Source organism: Haliaeetus leucocephalus, unplaced genomic scaffold (genome assembly GCF_000737465.1).
Source record: "Haliaeetus leucocephalus isolate CR32 unplaced genomic scaffold, Haliaeetus_leucocephalus-4.0 Scaffold406, whole genome shotgun sequence".
NCBI lineage: Eukaryota > Metazoa > Chordata > Aves > Accipitriformes > Accipitridae > Haliaeetus > Haliaeetus leucocephalus.
In genome coordinates this window covers 1,846,505-1,868,964 of record NW_010972842.1, presented here as the reverse complement: position 1 = coordinate 1,868,964, position 22,460 = coordinate 1,846,505, and the positions used below count along the sequence as shown (strand labels likewise).

Sequence of the window (22,460 nt, the reverse complement as noted above, 5' to 3'; positions counted from 1 at the left end):
CACCTTCAGAAACACGTGGGTCAGTTTACCTCGTGGTGGAATTGAAAAGCTCCCTTTACATTTGCTCTGTTATTTTGGCTTGAGAAATGACAGTCTTCGTTTCTGAGGTTTATCTGGCGTCCGGCTCATTAAACCCTGAAAAGTGAGGTTTCGGGTATTTTTAAAGGCAACTCTTAGGGAGATATTTCTGAAGGCCACGGGCGGCTGGAGGAGCCAGCTCCCCCAGGCCCACTCCCCAGCCATTGGAGGCAAGTAGACTTCCGCGGTCTTGCACGCAGCTGGGAAGATGGAGCATGTTGTGCTCCTTCGGTTGGCCGCAGAGCCAAGAGACCTCAGGTGATTTCTTTCTTTGCAGAAAAAGTGGTCAACCTGAAGCTGTAGGAGATGAGCACGGGGCTCCTGCAAAGGTGCCCCGTGGTGGGAGTCCCTCCAGCTACCGAGCGTGGGGAAGGAGACGAGCAGCAATTTGGCCTGGCGTGTCCCGCCGGCCCGTCTCGCTGCACTCCCTCAGCTACTGGGCAGGGCTGTGGAGCGGCTGCGCCCCTTGTCTGTGCCCTCAGCGGCTGTGAGGGGTCTGGGAAGTTAAAACAGGGCGAGGGGAGCAGTTGCTGGGTGGTGGCTTGGTGTGGGGTGGCGGAAGGGGCAGAAGAACCAGAGGGGTTGGGCAAGGACAGAAGGACTTGGAGGGAAGGAGCTGGGAGATGGGAGAGGCTGGCCAGGGCTGGGAGGATGGAGTGGGTTTGGGCGGCGAGCAGCAGACCGGGAAGAGGGGAAGGCTCTAGGGGAACGGGAAGAGAAAGGGAAGATGTGTGGCCTGGATCATGTTTTCTCAAGTGCTTTTTCATTATTGCAATCTTGCAGTAGTCACTGCATCTTCCCAGTCGTACCTTATTTTTCTGACAAAAATATGCTCAGTTTATTAAGAAACAGACGCTATGCTAATAATGCATTTGCCCAAATACATTTAGTGTGATGTACTTGTAAAAGTATTTACAGTCACAGTATATATATGACAGTGAATGAAGTACATTTTTTAAATTGCCGTTCTTCAGCACTGTACACTTGATTGCCGTGGTTCCTTGCCTGCATGAGGTTAATGCCTCTGTGGCAGAAGCTGTGAACATTGTCACAGGAGCTGTGCAAATCGACATAGTACTTCATGTCGTGCAGCCATGACACGGTAATGCTTCTCAGATGTATGACCTCTCATAATTTGAACAACCTGTAGTAATTTGGATGTAGAATCTTCTCAGGACCAAGACGGGATAGTGCCGTGTGGGTCGGTTGTCCTCCTTCCTGCGTGGAGGAGTTGTCAGGTGGTCAGTTGGAATCGTTCATAGACGCAAAACACTGCAGCAAAAGACCTGAGGTGGTAAAATTCAGACCAGAACAACAGTATAGGAAGGCATATGCTATTAACGTGCTGATTCGTACCAATAGACCCGGATATTTTATATACTGTGGGTAAAATCTCGTCGCTGCTCAGTGTGAGGCCTAAACCAAAAGAAATGGTTACAATACTAAAAAGGCAAACAAAGAAAACCCTTCATGTTTCAAGCATTTAAATAATTATGGATTGGCAGATAATTTGTTCATTCTATATTTTGATTTTACAGGGATTGTACAGTCCTACATAAATACTGGGAAATCCTTCCATTACTGATGCCTTCCAGCACCTATGCTGTTCCACCTTATGGAAGTCACAGAAATCAATTAAAAGGCAGTTTTAGCTAGTTGTGCATATCAAATTTATAGAAGAGTTTCTTATCAAATTAAGGTAATGTTTCTACTCTGCAGCCACTCAAAAAAGAGGTGAATTTTAATACAATAGATCTGCCTTCTGTAAGAATTTGTAATAATGAGCCAAAATTAAAACAGATAGAAAGGGGGAAAGGGGTTAAAATGAATAGCTATACTGTACTGCACTGCATCTGATTTTACCTGTTTCGGCTCAAACACTATTATAGTTTTTTTTTAAAAAATGTTTTTATTAATCTCTGAAAATGACAGGTGTCAAGAGCCTTTTGTGATACACATACAAAAAACTTGCGGTCAAGAGGTCATATCACTGCAATGTATTAGGCAGTAGCCTTCTCTCTTGTGGAATTTTCCTTGTTTGAAGTGTTTCCAATGAAAGATGCTTGCTGTAATGCACATCAGTAAAATGATCTATTTGGGAACAGCTTTACATGGTGAAGGAAGCTATGAGAATACTTTGGTATTGTATATGTCTTCCCTCTTAACAATTGCATGTTCTGAACTCTCTGGGATGCTATAAAGCACACAAAGGATATATGGCTTACAAGAACATATGTGTTTTGGGATTGAATTTTATAAATATTATTTTCATCATGAAAACAATTTTTTCCATTTTTTTTTTCCTTTATAGTCTTTAAAGACACTTCTGATGCCCTGAATACGAAGCCATGTATTTCACTAAGCTGTCTTTCGGTATTTTCTTTGTTTTTTCTTCACTGGCTACGAGCACCACAACTCATAAGAAAAAAAATGCAGTATGCGAGATAAAGATGTTTACACACACACAGAGAAAACAAAAATGGAATGGTTTGAAAACTTGCTTTGGTGTACTTAAATTAAAGGCAGTTGTTATTTTAAGGCAGCCATGTATGAGGCCAGTTTAAGAGCCTCTCCTTGAGCTCTGTGAGCCAAATGGACAAATTCTTACAGCTGCACTCCATCTTGGGGCACATCAAAGCTTGGGCATATACTTGCCTGGGCAGGTATTTTCAGTCAAGTTATGTAATACACTACATAATCATTAGGAAAACACCCAAACACAATAGTGGTGGAGACTTTGAACATTTATATAAAGTTCAGTTTTGAAAATGTGTCTTTTTTCGACACACCAGTCTCCAAAGCGGTTTGACCCAGAACCTCGTGAAATAGTTGCATGATGTGGTGATCCTGCTAGAGACGGTTTATTTTCCATTTTTATTCAATTTTTTGGGGGTAGGTGTGGAGAAGGCAGATTAGTGACAAAATTACAAAGATACATTATAAACCAGCTTTGAGATACCCACATCAAAGTAGGGTCTCTAATTAGGGATTTAGGAAAGCTGGATTATAAAAATGGGAGCTGGTCGATTGCTCCTAAAGTGCCCTGAGGGGAGGAGGAAGTGCTCACTCATCTCTTCGGTGCCCCAGCATCATGCATGGGAAGGACTGGGAGACTCAAAGAGTGTATGCTTTTAAAAAGTGAAGTGAGATGAGGAGTGGGGTTTTTTCTGTCTCTGGCAGAAGCAGGTTTATTGTATTCCTGTGGATCAGGATGAAGAGCCGTACTGCTTGCATCACTCGGGCTTTAATGCAGGAAAGTACTGCAAGATTTACATTGCAAATTGGTAGGAAATGATATTTTGATTTTCAAAATAATGTTCTTAATTTCTTTTGCTTTTGGCTGTGCTTGTGCAGCATGTTTACATGTGTAGGCAGTCGAGGATTTAAAAGTAATTGTCCTGCTAGTCTTTATCGAATCGAGAGAAGGGAATGGAGGAGACAAGAGGACTCCAGGACAGAATATTATGATGGTTACCAGGGCTGAAGACTTGGGGAAAAGATAAATTTTTTTGTTTAGAAGTCTAAAGACACAGTAATTTTGGATGAGACTGGTAGAACACTGCGAAGGGAGGATCGGCTATCACATCTACAGGAGGAACAAGAGGAATGCACAGAAGATAGGGGATGGTAATTACAGGGAATAGGAAGGCAGCAAATACGGAAAGAATGGAAGAAAGGTTATTGAAAATAATGAAGTGTAGAGGAATCTATATCCATAAGAAACTTTACAAACAGTATTAAAACCAAATACTCAGTATTACGCTTCCAGTCCAGAATTTACTGACAGCTCTGTTTTCAGTAGTTTAAGCAACAAAGACTAATAGCAACTATGAAAAGGAAAAATGGAAACGATATCTGGGAATGAACAGTTTAGGAATTCCACTACATTTCTGATTGCTGTATAAAACCTGTTCGTCACTGTTATCTCATTTTATGGTATTCCCCAGAATGCACGAAACGTTAGATGTCAAGATCATAGCAGTGAAATAGAGATGTTATGAACTTCTATTCCTAGTTAAACAGTCTATCTCTAACAGTCTGCTGAAAATTGTTATTTTGATGCATTTTTATGTATGGTGATCTTTAGAGGTAAAACTAGAGGGCTTAGCTGTTATAGCTAGGGTGGGATGGGAATGAAAATTAGAGTTTAGCTTTGTGTTTTGTGAGGATGAACAATTTGGAGAATAGGCCATTTCTGAAATTCAAGTGTAATATCTTTGCTAACATTAAAACGTATGTTCACCGTTCTGGTAGCTGCAACAGGGAAAGAAGAGACCAAATACAGAAATTATAGTTGCATTTTTTTAGCTTTAACTAATTTTAAACAGCAGAATATCAGAACCCATGTGGAACAAGATAGAACAAAACAATCCATAAATACTGACTTTGGGAGTTGCTAAAGGAAAGGCAATGCAGAAGGAAGGACAAAAGAGTACAAAGAGACAAAAAGGGATCAGCAGAAACAGGAAGAAAGAGAGCTTGCAGAAGACAGAATTAGAGTTTATCTTGGAAATGATAACATATTCCCAATCTGTGAGTGGCTAAATGTGACAGTATGGTACTAAACAGCTAACGAGCAACAACTGCAAATATAGTTAATACATGAATACAGTATTCTGGCTTCAGTTATTCTGAAAACTTCCCTCTGACATCATCTGCTATGAGATACTAGGTTGATGGAAATGTCTTGTACTGATTTTGTACTCTAGCCTTCAGACTGTCCTGGGTCTGTCAGCCTAACAGTCTGCACACAGCTTCTAATGTCAAGGGCATTAAATAGTTAAGGCCAAAGTTCTTGTATTTTACCACATCCTGAAAAAGTATTTCTTTTTTTTTTTTTTTTTATAAATAATGAAAATTGGCCTGGAAACTTAGGTTCATAGCCTTGATTCACTTAGTAGCTGTATGTCTTCCATCCACGAATAAAGGTTTACAGAATTACGATGGAGTATATGTAGGAAGGCAATAACATAACTAGTTGTAGTGCTCTGGCATGTAACTAAAGTAAATAAGAAGTGGTTGAGACTTATTTTCTCAAATTTTGGATGTAGAGCTTCATGACAGTGTTGAATGGGGTAGAACAGGAAGCTGAAATAATCTAATGTAGAGAAATAAAAGCCTGAAGAAGTGCATTAGGTAAAATTTCTCTTCCGAAATATTGAAAGCTCTCAAAACCCAAGGTTCCCTGGAAGACAAAGTGTTCAGTATTTCTGAGGACAGAATCCTAGGTCATTAACATAAGACAGAAGAGCGTGCAGCTTTCTCTAAAAGCTTGTTGGGGCCTTAGTGAGATCTGAGTAGTTTTTGGTTCCTGTCCCAACTGTGCTATAACAGTTTTCAGTAACTTTTATGTTCATTCATTAGTTTGGAGCTTTCATGATCTGTTCCTCCATTTTACAGAAAGTAGGAGACTGTTACTGTTTACAAACCTATTTATTCTGAATATTAATTTATATACTGTAGAAGTTGAACAGGTGCATTGCATCAAGACTTCAGAATCATGACACTTGGTATTCTTGAGTGGTTTTTTTTTTAGTAGCAATATTTTGAAGGATTACAAAACAGTGATGAATTAATTTCCCTTAAGTGCCTTATGTGAGAAGAGAAAGAGCAGGCAGGTAGGTCCAGTCTGCTGTAACTGAAGTGCATTAAAGACCACAAAACTGGAAGAAAATCTAATAATATAACTTAGAATAATAATTAGTGCTAATACCCTCTTATGTTTCTTTTTTTTTTTTTTCAGTTTAACTAATGAGTCTTCTAATTTTATCATACTCTAAGCTAGTTATTTTTTCATGGATAAATATTCCCAAATTTTCATAGGCAGACTACTTGGTTTGGCAGCACTGATTAGTGTTTTACGGGTGTTTTTCATTCACAAATGTCAGTGACTCAAGCAGCCAGTGACAAAATTGAAATGAAGTATGTTGCCCAATTTTAGAAAAAATACCCCTGCTTGAGAACAGCACCCAACTTATTTTTAGATTAAAGTTATCTTAGAATCCTTAGAAGGATGACTTCATAATTTTTTAATATAATGTCTAAAAGAAAAGCAAGTAAGATTGGCATATTTTGCAGTCTTCCTTAGTGCCATTCTCACTCAATACGAATATGGGAACATTTTGTGTTACAGATTTCAAATGAACATTTCTGCTCATTAACAGAATTGGAAGATTTTCTAATAGTTGTGTAATATCTCCTAAAAAACCTTCAGTACAGTCTAGTTCCTACAGCCAATACACATATTCCCTTAGGCATTGCAAAACAAATATTTAGCATTGCATTGTGATTCAAGGAAACAATGCTGTAGGAGAGAAAGAGTCAAACAGAAAAAGTAATTTACAAGAAGTCAGCAGCATAATATTTTTATAGTGCTGTGTTCATCTGCATGGTCCCACACCTTCTTGATTGTTGATCAGATAAATGGGTATCTGCTCAGCCTTTTCCTCCTGGCATCCAGTTCTGTGTTACCAGGGGGTTCATTTTGTTGGGGCAATCTGTGGCTATTTCGGTAGGAAAGATTTATGCTTCATTTTTGCTGCTTGGGTGATGTGAATCAATTGTATTCAAGGGTGAATACAGACCATTGCTTTTAGAGGACTTTGTATCTGCTCAGCACTTTTAAACAGTCTCTTATTTGGGTGTCTTAGGTTTAGGCACCTAAGTTTGAAAATGGTGTCCTAGATGCATTTGCAGAAAGATGAAAGGGCTTGATGGTATTGGTTTTACATTAAAGCAAGACAACGATGATTCATTGCTGAGCTGTTACATCCAGGCAAAACAGGCAAAATGATTCTCATCACTTAAGCATAACTGCAGTACAGGATCCCGGGAAACTATAGCCTGTGCTCTTATCAAAAGACTGACTACATTTTGTCAAAATTTCACGAAGGAAAACTGAACCCTGTCTCAAGAGTAGCACTGGTTTTTTTTTCTTTGGCATTGAAACATGATCCATACTTGGCAATCATTTTCAGGTTCCCCTTTATATAACTGGCTGTAATTCCTACATAAAAGGAGAAGAACTTTTTGGGGGGTAATGATAATTCAGAAGTGATACAGAAACTCCCATGGCTAATTATACTTTTTTACCATGATATCCTGTGGCTCGTTGATAGGTAGGACTGGAAACAAGTTTGTTTGGCTTTTATTTATAAAGAAGTTATTACATCATCGTGATAATTTATTCAATTAAATTACGTAACCCTTTCGTGTAAGACTTGATTCACAAAAGCAGTTTAGGGTGGAGCTGGGATTAGATTTCAGAAGTCAATTTAGTTTGTAGGTAAATCTGCCTCTGGTTGATAGCAAAACTTAATCAGGATGTCATCCTGAGATATACAGACATGGTTTTTCTTTGTCCAAGTCCAGGTGTGATTAAACTTGCGCTTACTACGCTTATCTGAATTTGATTAACACACCCATGGCTTAAATCTTGAAAACATCAATGCTAGGTGTGTTCATATTCCATGAGTGTATCACAGTAAACCTAAATTAAATAAGCTCTTCAGAGAAAAAAGTCCTGCCAAGAAACTTCATCAAATGTGTATTTGTACAAAAAAATTCATGTGTATTTATCCCAGACTAGTAGTTGCGCTACATGGTATTTCTACTGAATATGACCCAACCATCACTATAAATTTCTGAATGAATGTCTGTGAAAAGCAGACTTGTTAAAATCCCATAATTAAAATCCTGTCTTGTTTCCCAATCACAGTCTTCCAGGAAATAAAGAAGACAAGTTAAGCTCAACTTCATAGTTTTCCTTCCAAATTTTTCTCATTTTCAGAAGTCTGTGTGCTGAGTCTTCCAAAATTTTTGTGACTTGTACAGAAGTACAGGGTTGGCTTGATTCAATCGGTTGGTTTGTAGCAGTTCCCAAGCAGTGACTACAAATGTTAAGCTGCGTGTTTACTAAGCATTCTGTAAGTCTTGGCAGCTTCTAAGAAGGTAGTAATAGCAAGTGCCTGTGATGCAGACCCCGTTGCAATCTTTTCAAAGTATATCCAATATAAAAATCTTGAGTAAAAAGCACTCCTATTAAGAATTCATTGCAAATGTCCTGCGACAAAGGCAGACTTCAAGCACGTTCTATTAGTACCCTAAATACATTGGTACAATAAAAACAATTTCATGTGGCGAGGGTAGCCTTATAGCATTTGACTACCATTCTGAATTAGATAACTTGTTATATTTTTCTATTTGACTGAATGTATTTTACTTAAGTGCTTTTTTATGTATTTAAAGAAATTCTCTGTAGTTCTTTGTTTGTAAAGTGAAAAATTGAATAATTTATATGCTTAAAATAGCTATTTTACATTTATCTCTGTGAGATAACCACGAACAGATTAATTTTTTCAGATTTATGGTTTCTACCACCTGTTTGAGTGTTAAATGTCTGTGTATGTCAGTTTAAAATTTCTTAGCCTAAGTGAGAGTAATTCTTTGGGAATTTCAGTATTTTTTGCTTAATTTATGTTAAAGAGTTGTCATTGGCCGGATAAATCACGTGACATTGCTAATAGCCTTGAATATAGAGAAGAAAATGTACAAAGTGGCACTTATTAATTAAAGATCACGAACCAGATGATTATAAGAAGGTTCTACTCAGCTGCTTAAGTAAGACGAATGCAATGTATTAATACTACGAAAGCTACTGTCCCATTATATTGTAAGTCTGATGTACACACAGAAGCAAGGAGTTTCATAGTAAGACTATTTGATTTCTGCCTCGTTATGGCTGTATAATGGAGCTAAAGAAATCATAAGACTTTATGATTGTCAGATACACAGAATAGAATTTAATCTTAGTTTACAGTTGTTTCCCATGGGTTCCAACCGAGTTGACAGGAAGAAGGGGTCGAGGCTGCTGTAGGTATCATTTCTAGTATGCTGTGTTACACTAAATGCTGTAGGTATAACTCTAGAAAACCTTGGGAGGTGGAGGAGGACTCTTACAAATCTTAACGAATTTTAACATGTACTTCAAAATAGACTAAATTATTATGTGAAATATATGTTGTCTGTATATGATTATGTCATCTCAGTTTACATGTGGGGACCTTTGATCTGATTATTACATTGTCATTACTGATACAAGGAGAACCTTCCAACTGAATAGTTATTAAATATTGAAATGTTCTGAAGGTATTATGTGAAATTAAATATTTAATTTTGAATAATATCTTCACAGAAATGTTTCAACTATTTTCTATTTCGAGAAGATACTGAAATGTAAGATCTCAATATTATATGAACTAATAGCTCGACAAATTTCATAAATGCTATTTAAGGCATATACAATTCTCTATACTTTGCTCTATGAATATAGAACTAAAGGACTGGAAGTGGTTACCCTGGTTGTGGAGTTCAGTCATCTCCTTTTAAAAGGAAATCTCAGAATTTTATTGAACTCCACCTAAGTTTATCCAGCTCCAGACGCACGCATGCACTCAGAGTTTGGATTCTTACAGCTAACAAAACTTCCAAACAGAGCAGGTAAATGAATGGGGAGAGAGATAAGAGGTAAACAAAGTATTAGAAAATTAATTAAGAAGCTTTTACAACCAATCCGAGTAACTGACCCCAGAACAAAAAACCACCACCACCAAACAAATGAAGCACCAAACAAAAAAATCCCAAACAACCATAACAAGATTGCACACAAAATCCTCACTTCGTTACCTTCAGTTAGATTTTTGCCTTAGGCTTCAGTGAAGCCTGAATTTCACCCTGTGTTCTCACTACTAGCAGATGAGCCTCAGTAACAACCGATATTAAACTAGACTAAGATAGCTTTCTTGTTTTCTATAAATCAAAGATGTTCACATAAACAATTACCAATTTGTGGCAGACTGCCAAGTGCATATTTCTTACTGTAACCACCAGTGATCATCATGGGGATTGTCATGCTTTTCCCTCTTGGAATCCACATTCCAGAATAATTGTGCTAACAGCTTATTCACAGCTTGTTAAATCATACTTGATTCAGGGAAATATTTGGGCAGAACAGGGTGCCTCTAACATACTTCATGAACACAGCAGACAACCGGTCTTCGGTGCTGTGGTAACAGATTTATTCAGCTTGATTTGGGAAAATGGCTTGGGTTAAAGGCAGTCTGTGATTGAGCCCTCATTAAAACCATTGGAAATGGTACATTGACTCGATGAAAAGATTGAGAAAAGAATATGTTTTTAGCTTCCTTGCCTTTAATAGCTTTAGCATCTTTCTCTTCTCCCTTTCACCATTATGGATCCATTGATTTTGGTGAGACTTTGGTAATATTATCGCAAACGAGTGGCAGCCACTTGAATTGTTTCCTATGTGGTATTAATAAGCAGTATGCTACAAATGTTGTGTTTGATACCTCAGTTAGTGTTTTAGATTGGATCCATAAAACCTCATAAGTAAGCATCATCTGTCCATCAACGGAGAAGCGTAACATATACATGAGGTTAGCCCAGCCAGTACTGTGATTCACCAGATGCTTCCCTGCTGATCAGCTCTTGCCTAGTAGGTAGGTGGTCCTTTGGTTCAGGATCCTTGTGGGATCCGTTCTTGTCCCTTCTAGCTATGGGGCAAAGTAAATCCCAAAATCTTAGTTTGTGCTTCTTTACTCATAACCCATTTTAAGTAGCTGTATGCATGCTTTGGTCTGGTGTAGCTCTCTTGCTGGAAAACTCTTGTTAAAAGTACTAAACTTATGCTCAGACACAAACATGTCTTAATCTAACCACAAACATAAGCTAACACATAAGAAGAAAAGTATCAATCAGCTCTTTATTTCTCATACTAAGAGATACAGCAAGATTCAAACAAGTTGGCATTTTTTAAATGAGTAAACTTTCTTATATCTATGCCTGTAAGACAATGTTTGACCTACAGGTTCCTCTTTGTTTTGGCCTGTTACTGGCAAACAATTTTATATGCAATATCGCCCTTGAATTACAGTTGAAAACTGTTTTTTTGCATAGAAAGTATTGTTAAAAATTTTGTCAAGATGTCTGATGGTTTTAGTAACTGAAGATGAACTATTTTTAAAAGGTGCCTGAGAGCCTGGTTTGATGTAATTAGTCATTCATGTTTAAATATTTTATTGTGTTGCCATTAATCATGATCCCTAAATATTCTCCTTCACTGTTATTCTCCAAAGGAGCCTCAGCACTTTGCAGGGTCAAGCAATAATAACTAGTGATGGTTGCTAATAGCCCAGTGCAAAAGTCAGTATCAGTGGCATGACAGAAGTGGAAATTCAGAGCCTTCCCTTGCATCATCTTCGAACCCAAAACACCCACTGCAGTAAAAAATCAGGGGCAAATGTAGGTCAGGATGTTCAGGTCACCATAAAACAAGCAGGGTTGATGTTCATCTCTTGCATCAACAATATCCTTTATTTTGGGGGGATCTTTGCTTCATATGTAAAGAAAACAGCATCATTTCAGACCAGCTATCCAAATTAGAGCAGTCCAGGGCATGACTGTTCATTGATTTCCTATTTGATTATGACTGAACAAAAAATAGAGAACTCTTTTTTGAAAATATGCTCTTGAAACCCTGTTGAAGAGGATCAAGAAATGGAAAGCATTAGGAATATAGCGGTGGTCCCTTGATCCGGCTCATTAGTTCAATGGGATTTCAAAAGTGCAGGTTTTAAAATATTGTTCCCACACGTTTTTTGAATTCTAATCAAAAGGTAAATCGATCAGCAGTAATGTCTTGGATGTAAAGCCTGCAGTTTAAATAGCTAGCCAGAAATTGCCCATACTTTTCTTGATATATCTTTAAAACAATTGCTGTATGATGGGGTAGCAATCACTGCAAGAATAAGGGGACCTAAAAATATATTTCTTTCAGAGTCCTAACAATAAAACATAGTTCCATTTGTACTTTTTGGAAATAAAACTGATTTAATGTAAAAACAACTCAGAGCGGCTTCATCTTTGGGTATTATATTTGCTTAAGAAACCAAGTTGCAAATTGAACTTGGCAAAGTATTAAGGATGTCATCATTAACCAGTAACCATCAAAGAAAATAGTCTTTTGTGCCTACTAGAGTATATTTTGGATAACAAAGTCCCGTTAATATAGAAAAATTACTGAAAAACATTTTATGTTGTAAATAAAAAATGCTGATTATCTTGAAAATTATACACATTTTTTCAGTAGCATTGTAACAGGTATAACTAGAAGCATTAGAGAAGTTAGGGTGTAAAGTACTGATTTTAAATAGATACCTTTTATGAAAAATGTGTGATCAATTTTTAATATTATTCTAATTAAATCTAGTCAAATACAAGAGTAAAAGTGCATGTGAAAGCAAATTTTCTGGCCTAATTTAATCAAATACACTTTTTGAACAAGATGAAGAATAGAAATATTAGTATGAGATGCTATTAAGAATGGTACAGTATAACATAATTTCCTCTAATACTAAACAATTTTATTCAAGAAAACTTTCAGACTTTTCACTTACAGTTCTTTCAAAGAGGTACTTTATTTGACTTTGAAATATGCTTTACAGTAAATAGAGTTAGCTCGTGTGCTGTTATTAGGGGATTTAAACATGAATAAATATCGGAAAGCACAAGTTAACAGTGAATTTTTTAACTGAAATACAGCGAGCATTATGGTCAACATCATAGTATGAGGGGGTTGTGATTGCAGCTTTTTGTACAGAAAATACCCTGTTATGGCCATCCTGAGAACTATCTCAATATTTTACCTTTTCTCTTCTTTTTTTTTTTTTTTTTTAATTTTCCTTCGGAGTTGTCATGCAGTTCACACTTGGAAAACCAACTTTTCTGGTTTAAATCTTAGTAAGGTAAGAAAGTTTAAAAAAACCCCAAAACTAACTAAAAAGAAATGAAAAAACCTGACACAGAAACTAGTTTGTAGGTACCTGCTTCTGCTTGGGACAGAAGACTAGGCTTTGCCTGCTTTTTGTCAACTTCTGTCTGTCTCTAGATAGATGCCCCTGTAACGCTTCTAACCACAATTTTGCAACAGGATTGTTAATAGAAGAGGTTAGAATATATTTTAGCAGGCATTGATGAAAAGATTGATAATCCTGCTCTTCGTGATGCTAGTGAAAATATCTAAGAATTTAGATACCATCTCAAAGAGAACCATAGTTTTTAAAAAAAGTGAATATGTTTAAAAACTAGATACATTTGTTGCTTTAAATTAGCTACTGAAAATTTATGTGCTTCTAATTTTATAGGTAGTAGGATGCATACTACCTGATTCCAACTTCTTTCTTAGGAAGAGATATGAGAGATCGGTGTCTTTGTTAAATACATATGGACAGATTTACATGCTCAGGACCATATGTATTTTTAAAAAATAATTAAATAAAAGCAGGAAGGGATGTTCTGTGATACGAGGACTTTGAAGGTTCGTATGCAACTGAGTAGGATGTTACACTCCTTCTCAGATGTAGATACCAGCAGTACTTCAAAAAAATTGTTTGAATGTGTAACTATTTGTATTACTGAGCCTTAAAAACTTATTCAGGTTCTTAGTCCCCGTTGTGCAAGGTGTTGTAGCAGTACAATGAAAAGACTGTTTCCTAGAAAGCCAAGAATGTTGTGTCTTTGAGAGGTTTCAGTAATGATAGAAAAAAAAAAAACGGCAAATAGCATCCAGTAAAACTGAATAATATTCAGTGGCTGTAGTGTCATCTACATTACAGTAGTTCTTTACATCATAGATGATTTTTCTGGAGTAAGTCAAAACAATGATATAAATCTCTGAAATCTTATTTATTGTTAGTCAAGATTATCGTACAGGACTGCCTCTATATGAATATGTTTTTATAATGAGTGCTATGCTAAAAGGCATTTTGTTATTAGAACCTTTTTTGATGTTTTCTGCTTCTTGTTCTTTTTTTTCACTTTGCCATTAGCTTGCTTTTTTTCACTTTGCCATTAGCTTGCTCTGAGCATGCAGAAGAAAACTACATAACTACATTTAGTAGTTTAATTAGAGGACAACTTTTTGGCAATAATATGGATGACTCGGATCGTGTTTCCTTCCTGTCAGATTCAATCAACTCCTTGCCCTGTTCTCTTTCTTTCATATAGCAGTTGAGGGACTACAGAAAAGGCCATGGTTGCCGTGCCATCAGAGACATTAGGAGCCCTATCTCTGTACCTCACCTTGCAGGTTTGCTTTTGCGTTTACTTTTTTTTCAGTTCTGCTGTTTTAAGGAGCCCTATCAACTTGCCTTCCTGACGTTGGCCAAGTTCTGATGGTTCAGTCTTTTTTCCTGCTTTAAGGGAGTCTTTTCTGCAATACAGACGATAATAAAAAAACACTTCCTCTTGCCTCACCTGGGACTGAAAACTGGAAAAGCAGTTTCCCTTTTTCTCCAGTGGTTTAATCTGCTATTAGAGAGTATAACACTTTCCAAACTGTACAGAAAAAAATACATACTATCTTCTCTGTAGCATGGGAAATGCGATTTATGCCTCTGTCCTGGTTATGTCCTCTTCCATCTTTCAAACAGCATGGAAGGGGCTCTTGCAAATGGGAAAAAAAATGTAAGAAGTATTCCTTCCTCCATCTTAGTTTCTTAGAAAAATCATTGCCTTCAGAATTGCTGGCTTATGTTCTCTTTTTTTGAACTGATACAATGAAAACCAACTTCATTTACCTCTAGAACATGTTCTGTTTCTGTTCCTGTTCATCTGTTCAGCAGGTAGATGGGTATGTTTCCCATGTTAAAAAATTTAATTTAAAATTGATTGCTGACTTTGTTTTATGATCGTAAGTAGTTTAAAATGTTATTAGTTTAACAGTGAGATAACAATAAAGAGTCCTTTAGTGTCAAGAGAGTTAGAAGTAGTGGCCGGTTGTCCCTGCTGGTTGTTTCTGCCACTTGTCCCTGTTGGTTATATAAGAATATGTATTTTTTTTATCTTAAAGTGGTAGTATATTCTTTTAAAATTCTGAAAGAATTACAATCATATTCTCTGCAAATTTAAGGGAACACACTATGTATCTGATAAACACTGTACCTTTTTTCTAAACTAACAAAACACTTGTGATTACTCATGGTTTATGTATGCCTTATTGTAGAACTGCACAGTGTTGAAGCTTGGAGGGGGTTTTTTTTTTCCTGAAAATGGAAACAATGAAAAAAATTTCCCAGTTCTCTAACAGTTGCCTATTAATAGTGTTTCTAAATCTCACACCTACAGTCCCAGTTAGCCAGTGATTGAGTAGCTCCTATTTCTACCCCTTTCTATTTGAAGTTTGCAGTATAAGCAATCCTTATGGTAGCATTTGCATTTGCTGACTGCTTCAGCACCCTGATGACTTCATTAAGTCTGAAGCTAAGGAAGGAAAATGGGTTTTGTTTTTACTTTTAACAGACCTAATGTCTTTTATTAGCTCTACATTGAGTTCAGGCATGTCATCATTTGAAATGAACATATCACGTTAAGATGTATTTCGTTTAATATGCATAAAAAGAGGATGGCTGATTGCTAGTGGAAGATGCAGATCAATATGTTAAAAAAAGGTTGTATGTCTTCAAAAAACCCAAACCACAAAACTATAGTTAATACTTCATTACATGCATAGTGTTAACCCTCACCCATGTTCCTGTTTTTTTCTCCTAACTTTGAAGAATTCAAACCATGTCTTATGTCTGAAACACCTTGTTCTTCAAGGAGAATTCTGGTCACTTCTGTATCTTTTTCAAGGTTTTCTTGTTACTGGGGATACAGGAATTTCAGGTGATTTTTTCAAATAGCGTTACATAATGCTACTCGAGGTAGCAAGACGCATGGCTTGCAGCTCAAGGAAGGAAATTGCTTCATTAGAGCACCTGTCCTTCTTGCATGTACTACTAAAGGGAAGGGAAGGGAACATACTGAGAGCTTGTGTGGCTTTGTCCCTATGTCCTCTCTATCTCAACTATGCATTGACAAGCCCGGTTGCACAAGTTTACCAGGAAAGTCCTCTTTTCAGGGAATAGCCCTCTGCCAGCCACCAAAGAAAGGGTTACCATCTTCCTTACAAGTCACTTCAAGGCAAGGCAATAGCATACTGCTTCTGCTCAGGGTCTACAGGATTTAACATCAGAAGCCAGCCAGGAGCAAATAAATTTCAGAGGCATTTTCAAGCCCTACTAACTGCTAAAATGGTATTTCAGATATTATTCATATTTGTTCAGATGCCATTAGGTTCTGTGTGAAAAATCACTTCTCTAACGCAGCTGCCCATTTTAGTTGGTTAAATGATGACTGGCAGGTTTTAGAAACTGGGTTCAGAGAATCAGGGAGCAAATTGAGTACCTTGCTCACCGGGCGTTCAGCCTGTAAATTATGTGAGGTAGGTACTCTTTTTAAAATCAATACTAAAAAGTATACAAAACTTGATTAAATAATAGTGTATATGCATTAATGCTGGTTTCTGTAGCTGAAAGTCTTCTTTTTGGAGTTCACAACAAAAATGTTTGTTTGAATCCTGAACATTTTCCCATTTCTAATTAATGAAATCAGTTATTATTGCAATGCTAGTTTTGATTTCAGAGTAGATAACGGTTTCTATTTCAACAGAATTACATATGCCCACACAGCAGTACTTGCAGTTTCTCCTTTGTTGCTTCTTATTTAAGCTAAGAAGTTTTAGTCCCTCAATCTTTCAACCAGGGAGTGAAGGCAATATTCTATGATTTAAATGACCAGTCACAAAACACAAATGTCTAATAAATTATCTGAGAAACCAATTCAGCAAACGCTCTGTAGGCTGGAATTTGTTTTCTTAAACTATCTGGGAAATCTTTGCTAATGGCTTATGTATTAGTGGACTAGACAAGCAGTTTTTGGACATCACATAGCGTTAAAACATAAATAACTGAACCAGTGGTAACTGTGATTCATCAGAAAACCAGAAATTCTTAGTGAATGTTATAATTCATTGACCTCTGATTTTTATATTTAATTGAAAATACAAATATCAAAGTAACAGTAATGTTCATGCATAGCCAGCAGCCCTACCAGTTTATAACTAATGTTTTCTGAAAACAAAACCACTTCATTTTCAGTCAGTATGTGAAGCAGTAATGTATATTCACTCACATAACCTGTATTTTATTCATGAAACGGAGAAAAGCAAAAACACTTCTAGCCCAGCAGCAGTCTGGGTTACATGCCCGTGGGGCCTGCTTTCTTCCAACAGCCCTTCTGCTTCCCCCTCCTTGTGATGGTTATCAGAACATTTTGGTGCGGGTGCTTTTAACGGGGTGCAGGTTATCAGAGGTGTTGGTTATACATGTGAAGAGAAAGCAATGTGGAAGCTATGCCTTAGATTTCACCTGCTGTTAAAACTGAATGCAGCCATTAGACAGGTTGCTACATCCTGTACCTTTTGCTGAGGATTTGGGGTGCTGAGATGGGCTGTCGCTGGTAGGCGACGCACACAATTATATTTAACCATGCATTTTCAGTCTTTCTTACTATTTCCCCTCTCGCCCCAGTGTTTTTTTCATAATCATCTCTTATTTTCTTTTATAACCATTTAGGTCAACCGTCTCTCATTCACTTCATATCTTTCTTCATATTTCTTCCTTTGTTGTACTACCAGGGACACTCATCTTCCCCGATAATGATCAGTGGCAATTTTGATAGTTACTCCAGGAGCTCTGCTCTTTCCAGTCTTTGTGCTGTCCTGTTCATTTTGCATGTCTTTGCATGTGTTTTTTAGCTTCTTCCAAAGGAGAAGTTTCTTAGATAACTTTGTATTTCTTTGACCATTTTTCCCAATAGTTCTTTTCCCTGTGCATTCATTGTGGTGGCCAAACCCTAGCATCCTAACCCTCCTGCCTTTGGAGGGCAGTTTATGACCTAGTTTTATATTTCCCTTTCCTTTGGCGAGCTCTACCTTGTGAAACATTAAATTTAAACCTTAAACCTTCTACTCAACGGATTTCCTTTAGACATCTTCCTTCCATAGCTTTGGCCTTGGTCTCTTACCTTGTTTTTAGCTAGTCAGGTCACTTCCAAGGAGGATTACGTGTTCTTCCAACTGGACATTATTTGGACGACCCATCCCCATATTCCCAAACTCTTTCAAAGCTTATCCTAGCAGATCCACACTACTCTTATTTTGCCCTACAGGCTGAAATTGTTAATGTTTTTTATCATGCCAGTTTCACGGCAGCTTCTGGTACTATTTGCTAGTATTTTTGAAGCTCCACTTACAATATTTTGGGCCTAAAATCGTGTACTTCAGTAGTATTACATCACTATAAATTCGAGGCACAGGCATCTGGACCAAGTATTTTAGAAGTCTCTGTTCTGTGTGGCTGTTTGTTTCAGCTTTGTAATTTTCTTTAAATTTATTTTGCCATGGAAAAACTCAGTTTAGAACACAAATTATGGAAAAAAAATACAATTGCTGTTTGTACAGTTTCATACACATCTTGAAATCAGCACAGAAGACAATCTCTGCTTTGGAAAGAAGGGTCCTTTTTTTTTTTTTTAATGTGAATGCTAGCCTGATTGTATTTAGACTGCAATTGTAGATATGGTTCCCACTTGGCAATGAAGAGTGTAAGACTTGCTCGTTTGTTTGTAACTGCATGTACGTAGGGTATGCACACTGTTTGCTAACACCTTTCCTGACAGCAGCGATAAGCTGCCTAGGCTGGCGAGAGAGTTCACCTAGCAAAGGGTGAAAAGATGAAAGGTCGTTTTATGAAATGCAAACTGAGAAGCTATAACATAAACAGAACTGCTCTCAAAGAAATGCTTGTTCCCACCTACCTCTACACAACTTCATACTCTTAGGCTGTAATCCACATTTTATGCAAATCGCTCAGTGTACATCTGAACATGAACAGCTTGAATCCTGGTCTCCCCAAGATCCATTCTGCCCAATAATTAGGTCACCTCTAGGTCATCTTTTATCTTTGTTAAATGAAAAGTGAGACGTGGTTTAGGAGGTCTGATAAAAGCTGTGGGATTTTCATTATTGAATATTCTGTAGTCTTCTGCTGTGGGACATCCAGTGCATTGTATCTCTCCATTTGACTGGTGTTGGACTGCATTTAGAAAGTAGTGAACGCCAACTGCTGTGATCCCAAACAGTAAAAAAGTAAGTACTTTAAGCATAAATTTTTGGGATGCTGTCATTTTTAGATTCTAAATGAGGAAAACATTTCAAATCTTTATTACTGGGCAAAGCATTAATGTGATTTCAAACATTCATGTGGTAAAAATAGCGGTAGTCACACCCTAAAAGTTCCTACCATGTTGGTAGTTGCTACCATTTCTAAACAGTAAAGAGTTTCTCTCAGATCTATACAAGAATAACAAGGGAGGTAAATCTCTTTGAAGTCAACTATCTCAAAGTTCTTTCACTTTTTTTTTTTTTTTCCTGGTCTGTAAGGAGAATCCTTTATCCCTGCTGAGTATCTCACTGAAAGATCTGGCAGGAGGACTGCAACCTTTATTGAAACTGGTGCAGATCTCTGAAAATCAGCATTACTATCCTAAATCTGATTTCTCCTTTTCTCTCATGCCTGCATTATTCCTTCCATCTCCTTCTAATCACTAGTCTCAGACTGCACAGCTATCCAATATATGGTCATCTCTTTTCTGTTCCTGTTGTCTACAGTGTTTTCCTGGCTTCCAAAAGACCATAAAAACTCCAAGAACCCTTCATCTCTCATCTCTGATTCTGTCACTTCTTGTGTGACTTAGTCTTTTCATTCTGGTACACTCACTCCTCGTCCATAATCAGACCCAAAGAACTGGGGCTGAAAGGAGGATTTTGGACTTCTTACGGGTTCCCAGTACTTCCAAATCTGCCCTTCCCCCTTTCTCCTACAACCTTATCTCCTAGATAGTTTTACCAAACCCATGACTTTCATTTCCACTCTGCCAGTGATGCCAGCCTTCATTGCTGATTACTCCACTTTTTGTTCAGCCACCTTCACGCTTTCTTCCACGCTGCCCATTAGGCTTGAGAGGAGTTTTCCGTGAAAACCTGTAAATCCACTATGTCTGTTGCTGTCCCTGAAGTTCACATCCATGCGGTGTCTACCGCGAGCCCAGCAGTGCTAGTCCATGGGTGGACTGAAACACTTGCATTTGTAGTAACAGGGAACACTGTTTGTCCTTGCCTTTCGCTCTTTCCTACTGTGTGTTTGCCTGATCTTTTTATGCCATACATGTGTGGTGTCAAATCTAATGGGGCCCTAATTTAGGCATATACACATTACTGTAATTAATTAATAACTCCATCCTTTGTTAATTTTGACAACTGCTAAGTGGCTGAAGGGCAAATTGTACTACTAACCATCTGTATAAATGCAAAAATGCAAGAGAGTGAAGATTGTCCATTGAAGTCAGGTTCTGCAGGCTGTTATATTAGTACGTAGCTAGTGAACTGATCCATGGTATTCAGACATTCGTGTTGCCATAATGGAAGTAGCCTCTGTTTTAGGGACAACAAAAATAGTGGTTTTATAATGGCAAGAAGCACTGGTAACCTCCAAAAGCATATCTGTGTTCATCAATTAAAGGATATGGAAACAGGAGAGCAAACTCAGTGTTAAGGGCAATAAAGTGGCAGAGCTCTTGCTGTCCTGGCCAAGAAAGAGAGGAGAGCATGTCCGAGCCCTCTGCCTTGTCCTACGGGAAGAGTAATGGAACTCTGACTCTTAGTAACAGGCTCCTTTATTCTCTGGCTATACATTCGTATTTATGAGCTTTCTGAGTTCCTTCTGATGAGTCACCCACATGATGAGTTTTCTTACCAAACCAAAACAGAAGAACAGAAATTTCCCCCTGCCTTCTAATTAAACATTTTTCAGTTAGATTAATGAGTTTAGATTAGATTGGATTGATCCAGTGAACTGATACAGAGTAGCATTCCTATATTGAACCAAACTAACGTAATACCTGGTAAACTATATACCAAAAAGACTTGTCTAATTTGTTTGAATGACACAGGTAAAAATGCAAAGCTGTTGTAATTAGAGACATTATAAAATTTTAAATGTCAGAGAAGTAATACAGAATATGTTCTTGGATTTAAATGTAAGAGAGGGATTTAGCAGATGAAGTTTCTCATTTCTTATAGAGAAATTTAACAAATGTGAGTAATGAATTCATCTTATTTCATTTTATTTGTACCTTAACAATGTATTTCCTGTTTGTTACACCACTTAAAAGAAACCGTAGCTAATCTTACCTTGGTTTATGCACTTAATTATCCGTCAACTTTTTTGAGCTCTTTTCTTCAAATAGCTCAGTAAGTGTTTCCCATTTTTCTAATTTTTCATAGTAACCTAGTTCCAATGGGTTGATTGAGTACATCAATAATGACTTCATTCTTCTCCTTCAGAGACATATGTAGATATAGACAATGGTTGGGATGGTATACAAAGATCACTGACTGTCATGCTGACAATGTTACTTCATTGTCTCATTGTAATTTCCCTTCTGTCTGTTCTGCATGTATTCATGTATTTCACTTGTCTTGTCCTTGCCTGGTAACCTCCAAGGGGCAGAGATTGCCAATTTGTTTAGTATTTGCACAGTAACAGCACAATAGATTTCTAGTCTATGACTCAGGCATTCTGACAATATAAATAACAACAGACTTGTTTGGAGTCTTAGATGGGAAAAAAAAAAAGGAAATTTGGATGTGTTATGTGAATAACTTATACCAGAAATGATAGGGCCTGATCAAATCACACCAGAATTGAAATTAGAATTTAGAATTTGAGAATTTAGTGATTTCTATGCAAGGCAAAAAAATGAAACCTTCTTTTTACCACGGTAAGGCAGACTGTTCTCATTTTTAGCATGTGGCATAAAAGACCTATGGAACTGGACTTGCATCTCCAAAACGTGTGAGGAAGCTTCTGCAGAATTTAAAACATACATAATAACTTTAATGTGCCTTATTTACATAGTTATGCTTTGATTTCATTACAGTTGGATTTGAGAGTGAACAAAAGCTTCCATTTAATCTAGTAACTAAAATAAGAGTATGTAAAAATAAGGCAACTTTGTTTCTTTTTCCAAAGGAAAGACTTATTTCAGAATAAAGTAAATAAATCAATCATAGTAAAAAAGTAAACCACATTCTGTTGGAGATGAGGATTATTACATAGGTGATGCAATGATCTTTACATTTCCCTGTTTGGTAAGAGTCATTTAATTGTGCTTGCCTTGCCTTGAATTAGTTAAAGGGACCGTTCCTTTGCCACATTTATCAATCCTTTTATCCTTTCACTTCCATAAATGCATGCGGCAACTCACTACAAGAGGCAACTGAGTGAGCTGTACAGTGATAAATTTTTCTTGTTAGGAGAAATTACATTCACTAACTTGAGCTACTTCAGCATGAAATTGAAAAA

At 37.2% G+C, this 22,460-nt stretch overlaps 1 protein-coding gene across 15 annotated transcripts in view; it reads left to right on the top strand.

Moving 5' to 3' along the window:
• The window catches only part of FOXP2 (forkhead box P2), a 192,548-nt gene that overhangs the window by 17,566 nt on the left and 152,522 nt on the right, over positions 1-22,460 (top strand). For 2 of the 15 annotated variants that reach the window (XM_010574015.1, XM_010574014.1), the window contains exon 2: positions 3,259-3,264. The exons of the other annotated variants lie outside the window; for them this stretch is intronic. In XM_010574015.1, coding sequence (XP_010572317.1) covers positions 3,259-3,264 — 6 coding nt within the window. The remainder of the gene's footprint in view (positions 1-3,258; positions 3,265-22,460) is intronic. 15 annotated transcript variants of the gene reach the window in all.